Raw genomic sequence first — 19,473 nt, 5'->3', positions numbered from 1 at the left:
TTCCTTGTGTCTTGTAACATTCTTTATTTTAAAGTCTATTTTATCTTATATGAGTATCGCTACTCCAACTTTCTTTTGATTTCCATTTACATGGAATATCTTTTTCCATCCTCTCACTTTCAGTCTGTATGTGTCCCTAGGTCTGAAGTGGGTCTCTTGTAGACAGCATATATATGAGTCTTGTTTTTGTATCCATTCAGCAAGCCTTTCCATTTTGGTTGAAACATTTAATCCATTCACGTTTTAGGTAACTATTGAGATGTATGTTCCTATTACCATTTTCTTAATTGTTTTGGGTTTGTTTTTGTAGATCCTTTTCTTCTCTTGTGTTTCCCACTTAGAAAAGTTCCTATAGCATTTGTTGTAGAGCTGGTTTGGTGGTGCTGAATTCTCTTATCTTTTGCTTGTCTGTAAGGCTTTTGACTTCTCCATCGAATCTGAATGAGATCCTTGCTCCGTAGAGTAATCTTGATTGTAGGTTCTTTCCTTTCATCACTTTAAGTATATCATTGCCACTCCCTTGTGGCTTGTACAGTTTCTGCTGAGAAATCAGCTGTTAACCTTATGGGAGTTCCCTTGTATGTTATTTGTCGTTTTTCCCTTGCTGCTTTCGATAATTTTTCTGTATCTTTAATTTTTGCTAATTTGATTACTGTGTGTCTCCACATGTTTCTCCTTTGGTTTATCCTGTATGGGACTGTCTGTACTCCCTGGACTTGGGTGTCTGTTTCCTTTCCCATGTTAGGGAAGTTTTCGACTATAATCTCTTCAAATATTTTCTCAGGTCCTTTCTCTCTCTCTTCTCCTTCTGGGACCCCGATAATGCGAATGTTGTTGTGTTTAATGTTGTCCCAGAGGTCTCTTAGGCTGTCTTCATTTCTTTGCATTCTTTTTTCTTTATTCTGTTCTGCAGCAGTGAATTCCACCATTCTGTCTTCCAGGTCACTTATCTGTTCTTTTACCTCAGTTATTTTGCTATTGATTCCTTCTAGTATAGTTTTCATTTCAGTTATTGTATTGTTCATCTCTGTTTGTTTGTTCTTTAATTCTTCTAGGTCTTTGTTGTACATTTCTTGCATCTTCTCGATCTTTGTCTGCATTCTTTTCCCAAGGTCCTGGATCATCTTCACTATCATTATTCTGAATTCTTTTTCTTGATGATTGCCTATCTCCACTTCATTTAGTTGTTTTTCTGGGGTTTTATCTTGTACCTTCGTCTGGTACATAGCCCTCTGCCTTTTCATCTTGTCTATCTATCTGTGAATGTGGTTTTTGTTCCACAGGCTGCAGGATTGTAGTTCTTGCTTCTGCTGTCTGCCCTCTGGTGGATGAGGCTATCTAAGAGGCTTGTACAAGTTTCCTGATGGAAGGGACTGGTGGTGGGTAGAGGTGATTGTTGCTCTGGTGGGCAGAGCTCAGTAAAACTTTAATCCGCTTGAGTGCAGATGGGTGGGCTGGGTTCCCTCCCTGTTGGTTGTTTGTCCTAAGGCGATCCAACACTGGAGCCTATGCAGGCTCTTTGTGGGACTAATGGCAGACTCTGGGAGAGGTCACGCCAAGGAGTACTTCCCAGAACTTCTGCTGCCAGTGTCCTTGTCCTCATGGTGAGACAGAGCCACCCCCCACCTTTGTAGGAGACCCTCCAACACTAGCAGGTCAGTCTGGTTCAGTGTTCCCTGGGGTCACTGCTCCTTCCCCTGGGTCCCGATGCACACGCTACTTTGTGTGTGCCCTCCAAAGAGTGGAGTCTCTGTTTCCCCCTGTCCTGTCAAAGTCCTGCAATCAAATCCCAGTAACCTTCAAAGTCTGTTTCTCTCGGAATTCCTCCTCCCATTTCCGGACCCCCAGGTTTCAAAGCTTGACGTGGGGCTCAGAACCTTCACTCCAGTGGGTGAATTTTTGTGGTATAAGTGTTCTCCAGTTTGTGAGTCACCCACACAGCAGTTATGGGATTTGATTTTATTGTGATTGCACCCCTTGTACTGTCTCATTGTGGCCTCTCCTTTGTCTTTGGATGTGGGGTGTCTTTTCTGGTGAATTCCAGTGTCTTCCTGTCAATGATTATTCAACAGTTAGTTGTGATTCTGGTGTTCTCGCAAGAGGGAGTGAGAGCATGTCCTTCTACTCCACCATCTTCGAAGATGATTTTAATAAAAATGGTACATAGCGTGGAAAACATAGTTGCTTATTACTTAGGGATTGTTTTAGATATAATGATAATTAGATGGATTAGTTAACTTGACCTTAACCACCTGTTAAATCTAAGCTTCCACATGAATTTATCATGGCTATTTTTAAAGGTACTATGTAATTTTGAGTTTCACCACTACACCTTCTTTTTGCCAAATGAAAAATATTATTTCAAGGCCAATTCTCCAAGTGTATGACCTATAGCAGTCTTCGGATTCTTCAGCTGTATCTTCTGTCTTAGTCTATTCAGGATAACATAACAAAATACCAGAGACTGGGTAGCTTATAAACAAGAGAAATTTATTTTTCACTGTTCTAAAGTCTAGAAGTCCAAGATCAGGGTGCCTGCATGGCTGGGTTTTAGTGAAGGCCCTTTTCTGGATTGCAGACTACCTACTTCTTGCTGTGTCCTCACCTGGTAAAAGGGTCTGGGGATCCCTCTGGAACCTCTTTTATAAAGCACTGATTGCATTCAGGAGGGTTCCACCTGCATGACTTAAACACTTCCCACAGGCTCTACCTCCTAATACCATCACCTTTGGGGATTAGAATTTCAACATATAAATTTTTTGGAGGACACAAACATTCAGACCATAGCATCCTCCCTTTAGTTCTGTGACATCATACCACCCTGGAGCTTGTATAGGCTGATTGTTCTATCTCTTCTTCCTTCACTGATTCTATCTACAGTTTATGGACCCCTAAATTTGGACATAGTCTTCCATCTTCATCTCACTTTCTTTGATCAATGTATACTCTCATAGCAAAAGTAATTTTCTATTAAAACAGAGACCTTTCAACTTAAATTTCTAGCTAAATTTTAGATACTTCAGAAGATCCAGAATCAAATCTAATGCAACACATCCTGAATCAAATTTATCCTCCCTACTAATCTTCCTTTCCGTTTTTCATATTGTCACTGTCACCCCCATAAGGATGCATGCCAGAAATGTTAGTTCTCTTTTCTTTCCATCTCATATCAATATGACCAGTCACCAAGCTTTGTCTTTATGTATTTGAAATATGTCTTGCCACTATCCTAGAAGTTTTGACATGCATTATTTGACAGTAGAAAAGAATATACCTAACACATATTTTTTGGCAACTGTAATCATAAAGACTAGTAAATTTACCATCCATAGAAGCTCTCTGTGCATTCTTCTACATCTCATTCCCTCAAACGTAACCACTCTCCTGAATTTTGTGTTAATCACTTCCTTACCATTAAAATTACATTATCATATATATGTATTTATAGAGAACATGTGGTTTCATTTTGCTTGTCTTTGAAATTTATAAAAATGGTATCTTCTGCAATTTGCTTTTTTCATCTATAATGCATATTGCTGCAGTCTATTCATTTTCACTGCTGAATTACATCCCATTTTGTGAATGTACCATGGTTAATTTATCTATTCTCCTGTTAACCATTAGGTCATTATGATTGTTTCCATGTTTCTGGCTTTTATGAAGAGTGCTACTATGAACATTCCATTATAGTGTATGTCTCTTGGTGCCCATATACAAGAGTTTCTTCAAGATCTTTCCTGGGAGTAAAAAGATTTATTGCAGATTGTGTGCTTGTTCAGACTCACAAGATAGTGCCAATTTGTGCTCTAGACTAATTGAACTAATTTACACTCCTCCTAGCACTGTGTAAGAAGAGTCCCTGTTGTTTCATGTGATGGTTAAGTATATATGTCACCTTGACTGGGCCATGGAGTGCCCAAATATTTGGTTAAATAGTATTTCTGGGTATGTCTGTGATGGTACTTTTGGATGAGATTAGCATTTGAATTAGCAGACCGAACGAAGATGGCCCTCCCTTGCTCTCTCTGCCTGACTGTTGATCTGGGACGTTGGTCTTCTCTTTAACTTGGACTATGATTTACATCATTGGCTCTCCTGGTTCTCAGGCCTTTGGACTTAGACTGGAACTACACCACCAGATTTCCTGGGTCACGCGCTTGCAGACAGCTGATCATGGGACTTCCCAGCCTCCATAATCATGTGAGCTAATTCCTTATACTAAATCAGTCTCTCTCTGTCTCTCTCTGTTTATTTCGCCCATGTTTCTCTAGATAACCCTGACTAATACCCTTCATATGCTCACCAACACTTGATTTTGCTAGACTTCTTAATTTTTGACGACCTGATGGGTGTGAGTTCATATCTTATTATGGTCTTTCACTATTTGAACTTCCTTGCTTGCAATGAGGTTATGAATATACTTATTCAATCGTTCATTATTTATGTTTCCTTATTTATGAAATGGCCCTCTAAGCCTTTTGCCCAGTTTTCTGTTGTGGTATTTGTCTTTTTCTTGTTGATTCCTTGGAAGATTCTTATATCTTGGATCCTAATTCTAATCCATTTGTGGTTATATGTGCTGTAAATGTCTTCTCCCAGATTATACTTATCTTTTATCTTTATTTATGGTGTCTTGTGATTAACAGATTTAATTTTAATGTAGTCAAATGTATTAATTTTTCTTTTATGCTTAGCACTACTTGTATTTTGTGTAATGCTTGCCAACCTCAAGATCAGAAAGATATTCTGAATTTCTTCTTAAAGTTGTATGCTTTGCTTTTCACATTGAAATTCTTAATCTACTTGGGATTGATTTTTGCGATTGTATGAGGTAGGAATCTACTTTTTTTTGGCCACACTGCAGGACTTGCAGGATCATCGTTCCCCAACCAGGGATCGAATCTGAGCCCTTGGCAGTGAAAGCAGAGTCCTAACCACTGGACCTCCAGGGGATTCCCAGGAATCCACTTTTTTTTTTTTTCTCTGTATGGATAACCAATCGTCTTAGCCTCAGTTAGTGAAAAAGACACTGCTGCCTTACAGATCTGCAATGCTGGTTCTGTCACATGTAAGTCTATAAATGTATATGTCTGTTTTTAGGCTCTCTAATCTACTCAGTTGGTTAATTTCTCTTTTCCTGAGCCAATGACATCTTGTTTAATCACCAGTGAGTCCCCTTTCCTTATTGTTGTTCTTTAGGAAAAGCTTAGCTATTTTGGATCTTTTCTCTACCATATACCTTTTAGAATAACTTTTCATTAACCCTGGTATGATTTTGGTTGAAAATTTGTGTATTATTTTGGGAAGATAGATATCTTTAGACCACATATTAGCATTCTTTTTGTTGAAATTTTTTTAATGCCTTTCAAGAAAAAAATTCTCCATAAAGGAGTTAATGTCCTTGTTGCATTTATTTCTAGATATCTTATATTTTTTTCTTATTATAAATAACATCTCTTTTCTAATTTATATTGTTTGTTTCTCAGGTATAGAGATGCAGTGGATATTTTAGATTGAGCTTATATTCAGACACCTTACAAAACCTTACAAAACTCTTGTAAAATAGTTTGTGGATATAATTTATTATTTAAAAAAACAAACACATACATAGCATTCTTACTATGTGTAGGCACTATTCCATACACTTCACAAGTATTTATTTAATTATCTCAACATCCCTATGAAACAGGTTTATTTATTATTTATTTATTTATTTCTTTTGCGGTATGCGGGCCTCTCACTGTTGTGGCCTCTCCCATTGCGGAGCACAAGCTCCAGACGCGCAGGCTCACTGGCCATGGCTCACGGACCTAGCCGCTCCGCGGCATGTGGGATCTTCCCAGACTAGGGCACGAACCTGTGTCCCCTGCATCGGCAGGCGGACTCTCAACCACTGTGCCACCAGGGAAGCCCCAGGTTTATTTTTTAATCCCCATTTTACCGATAAGGAAACTAAGTCACAAAGAGATTAAGTAACTGCCCAAAGTCACAAATTTTCATTTGAACCTAGAAGGTGGGATTTAAATCCAGGCAGTTGATCTCTAAGCTCCATGCTAAACCAATAGCTTTGCTGCCTCCCCACTAGACTGAAAAGTTCTGTTTCTTCCTTTCTAATCCTTATCTTCCCTCCTTTTTTTTTTTTAACCTTTCTTTGAGGGTATTGTTTTGAATGTTAACAAAGATAATCCTTGTCTTGTTATTAATTTAAAAGAGAATACTTTTATTTACTTATTTATTTTTAACATCTTTATTGGAGTATAATTGCTTTTACAATGGTGTGTTAGTTTCTGCTTTACAACAAAGTGAATCAGTTATACATATACATATGTCCCCATATCTCTTCCCTCTTGCATCTCCCTCCCTCCCACCCTCCCTATCCCACCACTCCAGGTGGTCACAAAGCACAGAGCTGATCTCCCTGTGCTATGTGGCTGCTTCCCACTAGTTCTCTATTTTATGTTTGGTAGTGTATATATGTCCATGCCACTCTCTCACTTTGTCACAGCTTACCCTTCCCCCTCCCCATATCCTCAAGTCCATTCTTTGGTAGGTCTGTGTCTTTATTCCCATCTTGCCCCTAGGTTCTTCAGCACCTTTTTTTTTTTTTTTTAGATTCCATATATATGTGTTGGCATACGGTATTTGTTTTTCTCTTTCTGACTTACTTCACTCTGTATGACAGACTCTAGGTCCATCCACCTCACTACAAGTAACTCAGCTTTCGTTTCTTTTTATGGCTGAGTAATATTCCATTGTATATATGTGCCACATCTTCTTTATCCATTCATCTGTTGATGGACACTTAGGTTGCTTCCATGTCCTGGCTATTCTAAATAGAGCTGCAATGAACATTTTGGTACCTGACTCTAAAAGAGAATACTTTTAATGATTTACCATAGAAAGATGCTTGCTGTAGGGTTTTGGTGGATAACATTTGAGAGGTTAAGGAAATTCACTTCTATTCTTAGTTTACTAAGAGGTTTTTTATTGTTTTTTATCTTGAATGGGTGTTGCATTTAATCAAGTGGTTTCTCTCTTCAATTTGTTTTTGTGGTGAATCCACTAATTGATTTTCATATGTTGATCTTTGCATCCCTGGGATAATCCCAGCTTGATACTGATGTGTATTTTCCTAAATCCTGCTGAATTTGGTTTGATAATATTTTGTTTAGGATCTTTCATCTATCATCATTAGTGAGATACTCTTGTGACTTTACTCTTTTTCACACTGTCCTTGTTCCTGGGTCTCGGGACTGGGGAGGTGGGCAAGGTGAGGGCGGGGCCTTGAGAGCAGCCACACACTCTGCCCCCTCACTCAGTCTCTGGAAGGGGAGCGTGGTTCGGGCTGCAGGGCTGACTTCGAGCCCCCAGCGGCTGCAGCAGATTCCTCAGCGGCGGCAGCAGATTCCGCAGCGCCGCTCCCGGGGAGCCTGAGCCGCTTGGCTCCGGAGCGCGGTGCGGCCGAGACGGTTCCCTAGGTCGAGTTCAGGGCGCCCGGGGTGCGCTGGCGGCAGGTCGCAGAGCACCGCTTCCACCTGTCACCAGCCTGTAGGGGTGGGTTCGGCTGGGCAGGGGGTGGGAGTCCGCTCAGAGACCTCTTGTCCCTTCCAGTCAAGAGCCGCCCTCATCCCTCGAGGGAGCGCAGCGCACGCACGACATCGCACCCGGACGCTCGCCTCCGCCGCCTAAGAGAGGTACCATTCCCCGCGGGCTCCCTGTCTGCGTCCAGGTGACCCGACCCGGCAGGAGAGCACTGATCCGGAGGGTAACCTGAAATTCTTGAGGAATAAAATTCTCTGGTCCCACTCAGTCCTTTGTATTATAAACTGGCCACTGTCAGCTCTGTTTGGGAAACCTGCACAATTTTCCACAACGTGAAACGACCCGACTAACCTAAGTTTAAATTTGTTTCGTTGAATTTGTCTCTTTAACCTAACTTCTTTTTTTGTGGGGGGGGGGGGTGGTGGTTAGGGGGGAGTGGAGGACGGCGGTTTACGGGGAAGAAGGTGAGTACTGTCTTCCGGATCTGTCCTCGCCGCTCCACTCCTCCGACCTGGCTGTCAAGGTTGTGTCAGGGACATTTCCAATGCCAGCCTGGAATGGTAGGGCCATTCAAAGCGAATTTAGACCTTGACTTCACCTATAGGCTTCAGGCCGATTTACTGAGCAATCAGTTTTCAGGGAAACTTGTGCAAAGAATCGTGAGAAAATACCTAGATTTTGCTGAATGTTATTGGTGCTGCACCATGTCATATTGGCTTATATCACTTTTCTTGTCTTTGTGCTCCTTTGTGTATGTATGTTAATCTTCTCTAACCAGCTCCTGAACAACCTGAGAAAAGTCAGGGATCCACCAGATATCAGTGCATAACAAATATTTTTTCAATGAATAAATTTCATCAGTAACTTTGAAACCTAAAATGGTGCTTGAGCATCCAACACTTGATAGTTTGGAAAGCGTCAATTTAAAGAAAACCACACACACCATTTTTTATGGTTACCTGTAGAAAGGGCTGCATTTTGATCTTCTTCGTTGAAATGTATTGTGGTAGGAGTCTTGGATAGAGAGACAGGAGACCTGAGAACTTGCTGAATCACATCACTGAGAATTTTTCTGATCTGTAAAAGTAGAAGGTTGGAACACATGCTTTTTAGAGTTTCTTTCAGCTCCAAAGGTCTTTGATGAAATGAATGTATCACAACTTCATAAACATGTGTTGGATTTCAGTGGCTCCTGAAGACTGTTTATCAGAATGTTGGTAAAGCTGTTGTTATATCCTTTCGAAGGAAAGTCTGAGAGTCAGCAACTTAGAGGAAAACCAATAAATACATAGTAGGCAAATTTGACTTGATCAAAACCAAATACATAAGTATTTATAATTTTTTAGGTTTGATAAAAACCAAATACATAAGTAGTTATAACTTTTTAGGTTTAAACAGATCATCAAGTAATTGAATAATTTTAAGTTAAAAATATATCTTCATTTTTTTTTCTGTATAGAATATGAATTTTGCCACAAGAAGATGGTTCTACCTACCTCTGGGCTGCATGATGCTGATGAATCTGATTAACGCGGATTTTGAATTTCAAAAGGGGGTGCTTGCCAGCAACAGCCCAGGGATCATGGAAGACATTGATCTCCAGTGCTGGAATGCTTGCTCCTTGACACTGATAGATCTCAAGGAAATCAAGATAGAGCACACTGTGGATTCTTTCTGGAATTTCATGTTGTTCCTGCAAAAATCCCAGCAGCCTAGACATTATAATGTCTTCTTAAGCATAGCTCAGGATTTCTGGGACATGTATGTAGACTGCTTGCTTTCAAGATCCCATGGAATGGGCAGAAGACAGGTGATGCCTCCCAAGTATAATTTTCCACAGAAGATAACAGGAGGTAATTTAAATGTGTACTTAAGAGAATAGCAGTTTAGTTTTCTTAAAAATTCAATATTTAATCTTTCTGATTTTTAAAGTTTATCTAATAAGCTAACAAATTTGCCATATTTTTTCCTAATATGATCAGCTTTGATTTTCATTTTTACTGATTTTATATTATTTAGAAACCAGAGGAGCTCTGATGTGCAAATACTAGATTCTAAATGATCTTGGAATGATATATTTTTGTAGATCATTAGATTATCATCTTATTTTTTCCCCAAGAGTAGTTCATAAGAAAGCCATTTAGCCATGTAATTATTCATATTACATTTGTTGAAAAAAATTTTAAACATCCACATGTATTTAGGCTTTTGAAATTAATTGTTTCAATAGGGTTGTTTAAAGGGAGGGAATCTTAAGAGTTCATATTAGAACAAATGTTAACAATTTTTCTTCTCTAACCTTATAGGACTGGATTTTACAAAACATGAGTTTTACATTTAAGAGAACACAGAAAATACTTCAAGCAAGATGACACCAACTTGAAAATTTAACCCTGTGTCAGTATTTATGAGCTCGAATATTTCCTGTAGCATTTATCAAAATTATTTCTAATTCTTTAATATTGATGAAGATTGTATTTTTGTTGATATGTAATTGTTTTATGGCTATTGAATTATCATTTCCATATTTTGGGGTATTTTGTCAATAATTTTTAATTTAGAAGGCATCTTTGTAAAGCCTTTTTTTTTTTTAAAGAAAAAACCACTTAAAATGCAAATACAACATATTTTTTAATACAACAATCAGTGCAGTAAAATTGTAACCAGTTTTATCAGGTATCTTCTACATAATTTTGACTTCAAAACTGTGCCAAAACTAATGCCAGTATTATCCTAAAAAGTAATATTTAATCTTGATGTAGTGTACTGTGTGGCTTCTGATATATGTATCCCATCACCAAGCTATATATTATTTTTCTATGCATTAAGGCCTAAAATTTTGTTTTATGTTCTCATTTTTATAGTCCTCATTTAAAAAAAGGAATAGCAAGCAGAAAAGCAGTTAATTTTATTTTTTATTTTATTTATTTATAAATTTATTTATTTATTTATTTTTGGCTGTGTTGGGTCTTCGTTGCCGCATGCGTGCTTTCTCTAGTTGCAGCAAGCAGGGGCTACTCTTTGTTGCAGTGCGAGGGCTTCTCATTGTGGTGGCTTCTCTTGTTGCGGAGCTCAGGCTCTAGGCACGCGGGCTTCAGTAGTGGTGGCACGAGGGCTCTAGAGTGCAGGCTCAGTAGTTGTGGCGCACGGGATCAGTTGCTCCGTGGCATGTGGGATCTTCGCAGACCGGGCTCGAACCCACGTCCCCTGCATAGGCAGGTGGATTCTTAACCACTGCGCCACCAGGGAAGTCCCCATCTTAAACCTTTTTGATGGTACTTAGATATAATGTTCTGTTAAATCCCCCCAGTTTTGGGCACAAATCATGTCATTTGTATATAGAAAATTTTATTCTTTTTTCATCATTTATTCATTCAAAAAAATTCATTGAGCTTGGAGGTACACTGCTGAGCAATCCACACACAATCCTTGACTCCCAGAGTTGTCATTGCTGTGGGACAAGGATGCAGCAGGAAATAATATAATTCAAAAGCACTTTTATGATGTCAAAATATGTTTTTTTTCCAAGAAAGAGGAATTGTAGCCAACATAGGGTTGAGTGGGGAACAATATGTATTTCTCTTTTGCCCTATTCAAAATCATCAGACTAGATCAGACAGATCATCCAAAAAAAATAAAACCCCCAAACCCACCAATTCTTGCAGTGCTATTATGGTAAAGACTCAGTCAGTTTCTCAGTTTGGGGTTTATGCTGAACTCATATAGCTTAACTCATAACCAGTTATTTTCCAGAGCACTGAAAGCTGAAAAAAGACAGCAAATCATCTAATATTGCTCCCAAAATATTTCTTCATGAGGTGATAAAATGGATAAAAATTGAGCATCTATGCTTAAAGTTCCTCTGCTCTTCCTATAGAATTTTTTTTTCTTTAAATAAAATTTTTACTTTAGAATAGTTTTAAGTTTGCAGAAAAGTTGCAAGGCTAGTGCAAAGACTTCTTGTATATGCCTCACCCATTTTTTCTTATTGTTCACATCTTACGTTAGTCATATGTTTGTCATAACTAATGAACCAATACTAATACATTTTAAATTAAACTTCATATTTTATTTGAATTTCACTAGTTTTCCCCTAATGTCCTTTTTCTGTTCCAGGATCCTATCCAGGACACCACTTACAATGAGTTAGGCTCTAAGAAGATGTTTTTGATGACCTTGACACTTCCCGATGCTGGTCAGTTGTATTGCAGAACGTCCCTCAATTTGGGTTTGCCTAATGTTTTTCTCATGGTTAGACTGGGGTCATAGGATTTTTGGGGAAAACTACAGGAGTAAAGCACTGTTCTCAGCACTTCCTATCAAGGGTACATGCTGTCACATGACATAACACAGATGGCGTTTAACCCTGGCTGAGGTAGTATCTGCCAGGTTTCTTGGCTGTAAAGTTACTTTCCCTTCTCTTTCTATGTTGTATTCTTTGGAAGCGAGGCGCTAAGCATTACCCACACTTTAGGGAATGGGGAGTTATGTTCCACCTCCTTGAAAAGGAAATATCTACATAAATTAAAATAAATACAAGCGATTATGAAACATGGTTGCCAATGAAACTAATGTAAGCCCAGGCTATGTTGGCAGGTGTGTAAAAATGAGAGGGACTAGTTTCATTATACCCTCCATGTGTCCTGTTACACCTGTAAATTGTTGCTCGGTTCTGTTGGTCTCAGTATAGAGGAATAATCACAAACTGTAGCACTTCAGAAAGGGCTGGCCAGGTTCATAGTCTGGAATGACTAAATAAACTGGATATTTGACCCAGAAAGACTGAGGGTGAACATTATAGTTTTTTCCTGTGATATGAAATGTACCCTGTGTTTCAGAAGGCAGACTGAGGACCAGATGAACAAAAGTTGTTCACCTAATTATTGACTGGTTTTCATCCAATATGAGCAAGCACTGGCTAACAGGGTCTAATCATGGAATGAACTCCTCCCTCATGTGTTAAAAATCTCATTACCGAAGAGTGTTGAAGCCACTTTCATCTGTGCTCACTCAACTCCGTTTTTATTTTCTTGACTTTCTTTTCATTTAGTTTATTAGCAGAAGTCTGGGAGCTGAAATTTTGTTATCAGTTGACTCACGGAAGGACATATACTGTCCACCTTTCAGCCAGGCTGGATGGGAGAGGCACAAATCCCCTAGGGCTTAGAAGTGGTATGGTGGGAGCACAGGATGTGAGGAGAGATGGAGACGTGTTAGAATTAGTGACCCTGTCAGACAGAGGGACTGATTTCACTGGCTCGCTGCCAGGTGGCTGGAATTGTAATATGCGAACTTGGGTATCGTCTGTCTACCAAGTGCAAGTGTCTGGATGAAGCAACCTTACTACACTCCATCTGTGTACATTTCTTCCTCTGTTAAATGGCTGCTAGGTAATAACCTGCCCTATTTTACCTTTCCTCTTCCTGATGGGTAAGATCTACAACAGGGAGAAGTTCTACAGAACTCACAGATTATTTTGACTGCAGTCAGTCCTAATCAATCTGGAGATACCAAGTTGCACTACATACAAAAAATAATGTTCAGCCAAGAAATATCAATTCTGTTTCTACCCACTGGTTATATTAATGTAATAGTATTTATGCCTCATTTTAGAGAAAGTCTATCACTGTTACGAAGCACATACATTTGAACTACTTTAACATGTCCATGTTTAGCATTCCCGGTATAGTATTTTGTTGGCTGAACCTTCCCTTTGAGCTCAGGACTTTGCTGCCTTTGCAGAAGTTGAGGGGAAGGTTGCCAGGAGCTGAGGCCACCATCACACTTATTCAATAATTTATTTACTGAGGTGTTGATTACAATAATGAATGAGATGTGGTTTCTATCTTGTCTTTAGGGAGCTTAGAATCTGAGGAAGGAACTTATAGTCTACAAATTGGAGTAAACATTCATTGCTTTTAGCCATGGACACTTCATCTCGATTCTATGTGTATCTCAGATGTAACTGAACATGTATCTGGTGCTTTTTGTGTGGGCATCTCATCGTTGCATGTTCCTACCCACATCCATTCTTGTGTCTCAGTAACTCCCCTTTACATGGAACCTTTGTGCTTAGGGCTGCCTGTGAAGAAGAGGAACAAATTATGCTGTCTACTATCTTCTTGGGGGTGGTGGTAATAGAGAAAGGGATTCAAGAGAGCACAAAGCTCACTGATAAGCTGATGCACATTATGTACTCCTGTGAGCCACAAGGAGAATGGGCAGCTGGGCCAGGGTGAGAGGCCGCTGGTAACTCATTCTAATTAGAACAATAACAACAATTGCAATTTCTCCTCTCATGGCAGATGCTACTATCCTCACAGACAGAATAATGAAAAATTCCTGGAGGAATGTGAATTGGGGGAGGAGGGGTGAGGGGAAGAGGGAGGAGAAAGTAAGAGAAGGTGGGCCCAGTGGGGTGTTGGAGCCGTCTTTTATCTGATAATGAAAGTGGATTCTATGCATGTCTTCCCAACTCTGCATTCAGTAGCACCATGTTGGTAGCTTGAAATTGGTCATAGTGGGATTGGCAAACACTACAAATAAGGGTTTTTTCCCCTTGCAGAGCTGGTTGTTATACATTTAACCAGTACACTGCTGTGTGCACACTATGGGCCTAGAGTCTAGACTCAAATTCCAGTATATTTTCCTTTCTGAGAAAACAGATTCTTGTCTCTCCCAGCCCTGGACGTGAACTCAATTTTGCAGCTTCCTGAGTGGAGAAGGGGGTTGACGGAAATGGATACAGGCTGTGGAAACCGCATAATGCCATACAGGGACACAGACACTTTGCTCTACATCTAGCATTAAGGCATCTACCTCCTATTTGGCAAGATACCTCCACCACCAAAAGAGTTTCTCCCTACTCCCCCCTTTCCTTCCCCATTAAGGAAGAGAAGTAGCATTAGAATTTATTTATATATTAAGAGTTAAAACATGTTTATTTTAGTTTTATTGTTTAGCTTATGAATAACATTTGCTTTTTATAGGAGAGAGAACTTATTTTACTTTGACCAACACATTTGTTGCAAATGTTTTTGCTGCCCAGTATTTGTATATACTTATAATAACATATATTAATAATATCCTGATTCCCTACTCCATCCATATGCTTTGGATGGGATTGGCTTCCTTCTGTCTCTGAGTGTAGGCAGTTCTCAGATCTGGCCAAAGTCATGATGAATGGTTCAGGAGTGGGCATATGGCCAATCAGGGGTCCCAAGATGCAGAGACAGTTGCAGAGATTGTTGAGAGATAGGCATGCACTCTTTTCTACTGGATATCAACCTGGGAGAATATAATTCAGGAGCTGCTAGGGAAGGAGAAGAGCCTACTCACAGAGTTTCAGTTCCTAGATCCAACAATGCCTGTAGTTTTAATCAGTCCTAGATTTGATAGCCCCAGAGCCTGTAAAAGTTGGGTTTTTTTGTTTTTGTTTTGTTTTGTTTTTTGGCTTAAACCAGTTGGAGTAGTTCACATCAATTGAAAGAGTCAACTGATACAACATGTTTTACAATTTTCAGTTAAGAGAATTGTAATCTTTAGAAAGAAATTGATGATAACTCTTCTCACAGTATGTGTTGATATTTTCAATAAAAATACATTATATGTGCTTTTATTTTAATAGTATTTTACTAAAATATTTATTCTAAAACATTTGCTTTACATTCATATATACAGATATTTAACTAAAAAATTATAAGCAGAATTTATTTCAAAAAGTCTCCAGAGTATTTTATGCGGGAACGCTCTTCTCTGGCTCATTCACAGTTTTTACTGCTTTTACTCTCTGTAAGGCTCCTCCTCGAATAGGAAGTTTTTTAAGAGTAATATCTGTATCAGCCAGAGGTCCTCCCACTAATCGGGCAGGAGTGCTTTCCACTGTTACTACACCACCAGAGGGCACCTAAAAAAAGCAAAAGTAAATATTTACGAGTCCATTTACAAAATTTTTCACTAAGAGGAAAACCCACTCATCCTTCAGCTAACTTTGGAAGAGACACAAAATGTACATAGTAACTAGGAGACAGCATGGACTAATGGAAAAATAAGGGCTTTGGAGCCTTTGCAATCAGGGCCAAATTATGTCCAGAATAGGACACCAGGAACACTGGAATATGGCCTGGATCTATTTGCCAGGCAAAGGAGGCACTGCACACTTTCTGTCAAAGAGATGTAGAGATATATTTTGACTAGTGTTTATAGCAGTTTCTTGGGAATCCTGGAGGGCTGGGTCTGGTCTAAACCAGAACTAGGCAAGGGTAGAGATAAATATGCCTTAACTATTTGATATTTGAACAGCAAAAAGAAAAAATATGAGACAAAACCCCATAGAAATAACACTCTTTGGGGATTAAATTTAATATCTACTAAGAAAAGTTATGGAGAAAAAAAATCTTACTGTTGTGTGAAGGCCTTTAATATCTGTCGGGTGAAATACTGCATTTGGTGGATGCTCACTGTATCTAGAGGACTCTATACCTTTCTCCTGAAGTCTTTTTGCTTTCTGAAGATTTTTAAATTAGAAAGAAAATAAATTAATTGCTATTAAAGCATTAACTATGGTACTTACAATGAAGTATACAAAATATATTTAATTGTGTCTGTTTTATGCTTTATTAGTTAGCACTAGCATTTACTCATTTAGGCTAAGAAAATAGTTATTAACAAGTTATATCCTTTGTACATTGCAGAAAACACCTGAAAATGTTACTGAGATTTCCATAGGTACTGGTAATATATGACCAAGGGATAAAGCAGGTCCTAAGGAAATCAGGTTCAATTTTTTGTACATAATTGAATAAGCTACTAAATTTACAATAGATGATACATGTTTTCAAATTATTTTGCATAAATTAAATACTAATTCAGTACACTTAAATGTTTCAAGCATTCAGAATAATGCAAACTATATAATTTGCTGCAGTTACAGTCAAGCTCAATAGTTGAGGCACTAGAACAGGCTAAATTCGAGGTAACAAATTATCTGCATGGTGGGGGCTGATTTTAAAGTTGGGAAGAACTTTTAGTGACAAAGGGGAGACATGGTACCTTGAATAAGCTTGTTCTTAATTTTGTTTTTGCTATTTTAATGATTCCACTATTTTCGTGTGCTAATATAACATTTAACAATTTCACATCTAGAGGAAGAATTGTAACATTATATAAAAGTGTATCCCAAGTATTAATGAAAAAGTTGGGAAAAAAGTAATGAGATTTTGGAAATCTATGCTGCTTCTTACATATTTCAAGTGAACAATTAGCATTATAAACTGTTTAGATTAGTTTCCAGTTTATTGCTGAAGCAGGTTATCACATTTTCCCAAAGGGGTGTTTATCCCAAATTCCCACGTAAGCTTTAATACAATGTTTCTTTTGGTGGTCACAGAGGGGAAGCATCCTTGAAGGAGAGAGTAGTATGGACAGTTGTTTTTTGTGTCCTTCACTCTGCTTCTTACAGAAAGGATCAGTAAATAAGAAGGCTCAGAATGGAAAGTAGGAGCACATTTCTCCTGCTTATTCCTGGCTAACTCTCATCTCTTTTATGGAAACCAGGAACACCATCCTTGCTTCGCTCCCTCCCACTGCTAAGCCAAATGAAACTCAGAGTGGTATCTTCTGTAACTGTGAAAAATGCAGTTTCAGTTAACGCCCTAAACTGGAAATGAGGATCAATAGTGTTGGTATTACACGGAAAGATCAACAGAAAAAGGTGAATGAATAGTTTTCCCTGAAAAAGTCTGTCAGAGTTGACTGTTTGTTGTGGATATTGTAATATTTTAAAAATCCTACCTTTAAAGTTTTAACATTTGATGTTCTAGCCAAGAAATTTTCCCATGATTTATTAGCCAATTCTCTTTGCTTGTGTGTGGCTTGTACCTGAAATAAGAAAGATAATTAAGAGTTCCAGTTTCTATGAAAGGATACCAAAGCGCTTGAATACTTGTATTTTGAAGGAAGACCTAGTTTTTGCCAACGTAAATTTTAAGGTCAACTAGCAAAAGGGTTAGAGTTTAACAACTTAAAAAACCAAAGTCTTAAAATGGAAAAAAACTCCTTCCCTCACTATGTGGCCAAGGTTTGAACTGCTTCCCATGAAACGTAATGCAAAACTGTTGCTATAAAAATACAAAATATGAAAATAACAATAATCCTTCTGAGCAAGACTGATTGTTTCATGTGATTATCACTTGTGAAGACAGATTATAACCCAGAACAAGCTACATAAATGACCCAAGAGCAAATTCACAGGAGAAAATAAAGAGTTTTCTGCTGCCACTGATAATAGTTTAGGCAAGATTATATTGGTAAAAGTGCTTCTAATTTACACCTTCAGCAAGACAGCAATTTTGTGAGTGCTGAGTTTGTTGTCATGATGCAGTCTAGGGAGGTAACTACTGACAAAGGACAAAGACTATGGTTCCCAACAGGCTCTCCACTAAATATATATATAATCCGAGGACACATGCCCTTGGTTGGTATATAATAGACTATTAAGTTTAAATTATGAACCTAAGAGTATTTAATTAAACAACTGCTAAAAAATAAACTGGGTCAGAGCCATTATAACAAATCAACGATAACCAACAAATCAGCAATAGCTAGCCCACACAGCAGAATCCTGCCAATTCAATAGAACTAATGAGGAGCAAGAACTTCTAACGGGGTACTCCACTTAAAAGCAAATGAATGGGTTAAACGGCAGCATCCTTGCAATAAAAACTCTTCACAAACAAAACTTTTAAGCAGGGAGTTATCTAAGAATTTATAGGTGGATGCTAAGTTCCACTGAAGATGTAGACATTTAATAGTAGATATAAAAAGATCAGGCAATAGAAAACACTTTGGAAATCACCTTAAAGTGTTTTAAATACTTAAGTTTAATCATAAAAGATCACCAAGCAGAAGTGGAGAATCTACATCATCTTTGTATCTGTGGACAAGTTCACTTAAATAGTCACTTAACCTATTTGCTCAAAAACTTCTGATGTGTTGTTTCTTACCTGTGTAAAGCTTTGGGAAAATGGCTTATATTTTCCTGACAGGCTTTTTCTGATTAGCTAAAGTCAGAGACCAGATTTGTAGAGTGCTCACAGTATATGTTTTGGCACTGAAGTGAGGAGAGGCTTGTCGGTGTGCCTATGATTGGCATGCTAGTAAGGGCCTATCACAGAGTGAGGGACGAGGGCCAACTTTCTCAATGAGGTTATACATACAGTCACAGAGAAACACCATTTGTCAGAATTTGCTAAGTGTATACATTTAAATAGACCACAATTTTTGGAACTCTGTTTGACCTTTCAAAAAATGGAAATGTCTCAGGTGTCTCTACCTTTTAAAATGTAAGCCTGTAGAAATCAAATTATAATGCCATAAAGCAGCACTGAGTATAGTAATTGAATTTCAAGCTATTAACTCCATGTTTTCTTTAAAAACTATACAAAGACACTGAAAGTAACTATAAAAGAAAATTACAAGGTAACTAAGTGCTGAAGCATTCACAAGTAAGGCAAATACAACTTATGGATAACTTCAACTAGTTTATACATTGAAATTATTTTCTTGTGCCTCAATGGCATCTGTGGCTTACTTTTGTATATACTTTTTGTTCATTTTGCACATCTTGGCATGCTTGGCTTTCAATCATCTCGCTTTGCAGAGAAGCAACCATCTTTCCAATATTTTCTGATGCTGTTATAATAGATTCCAAAATTTTTTTGTCTGTAGTGACTGGTCTTAACTTTTCTAATTTTATTTCTTCATATATTTCATTCCATATTTCTCCAATCTGTTATAGCAAAGTTTAAAAGAGTTTTAAAAAGTTAAATTAACCAAAAATAAATAATATAATTTTACGTAACCTAAAATTTATTTGGGTGATCATTCCAAAGTTAACACTTAACTGAACCAGCTTCTCCTAACTTACTCCTT

The 19,473-nt window shown here is 38.2% G+C and overlaps 2 protein-coding genes across 5 annotated transcripts in view; one reads left to right on the top strand and one right to left on the bottom strand.

The window, feature by feature from the left end:
- The window catches only part of FAM237B (family with sequence similarity 237 member B), a 46,792-nt gene extending 32,935 nt beyond the window's left edge, over positions 1 to 13,857 (top strand). The window contains exons 1-4 of one of the 2 annotated variants that reach the window (XM_070046333.1): positions 7,591 to 7,694; positions 9,002 to 9,395; positions 9,849 to 9,939; positions 11,659 to 13,857. In XM_070046333.1, coding sequence (XP_069902434.1) covers positions 9,005 to 9,395; positions 9,849 to 9,883 — 426 coding nt within the window. In that variant the 5' untranslated portion in view covers positions 7,591 to 7,694; positions 9,002 to 9,004 and the 3' untranslated portion in view covers positions 9,884 to 9,939; positions 11,659 to 13,857. Of the gene's footprint in view, positions 1 to 7,590; positions 7,695 to 9,001; positions 9,425 to 9,848; positions 9,940 to 11,658 lie in introns of those variants that run through there. The other variant, XM_060304560.1, reaches the window with a different exon arrangement.
- Positions 13,858 to 13,981: 124 nt separating this feature from the next.
- The window catches only part of CFAP69 (cilia and flagella associated protein 69), a 69,759-nt gene continuing 64,267 nt past the window's right edge, over positions 13,982 to 19,473 (bottom strand). Inside the window, exons 20-23 of one of the 3 annotated variants that reach the window (XM_030857346.2) lie at positions 19,133 to 19,330; positions 17,335 to 17,421; positions 15,944 to 16,048; positions 13,982 to 15,448 (exon numbers count right to left, since the gene is read on the bottom strand). In XM_030857346.2, coding sequence (XP_030713206.1) covers positions 15,278 to 15,448; positions 15,944 to 16,048; positions 17,335 to 17,421; positions 19,133 to 19,330 — 561 coding nt within the window. In that variant the 3' untranslated portion in view covers positions 13,982 to 15,277. The remainder of the gene's footprint in view (positions 15,449 to 15,943; positions 16,049 to 17,334; positions 17,422 to 19,132; positions 19,331 to 19,473) is intronic. The other 2 variants (XM_060304556.1, XM_060304555.1) reach the window with 2 other exon arrangements.

The sequence above is a fragment of the Globicephala melas genome, chromosome 9 (assembly GCF_963455315.2).
Source record: "Globicephala melas chromosome 9, mGloMel1.2, whole genome shotgun sequence".
NCBI lineage: Eukaryota > Metazoa > Chordata > Mammalia > Artiodactyla > Delphinidae > Globicephala > Globicephala melas.
This window is presented reverse-complemented; position numbering and strand designations above follow the sequence as displayed.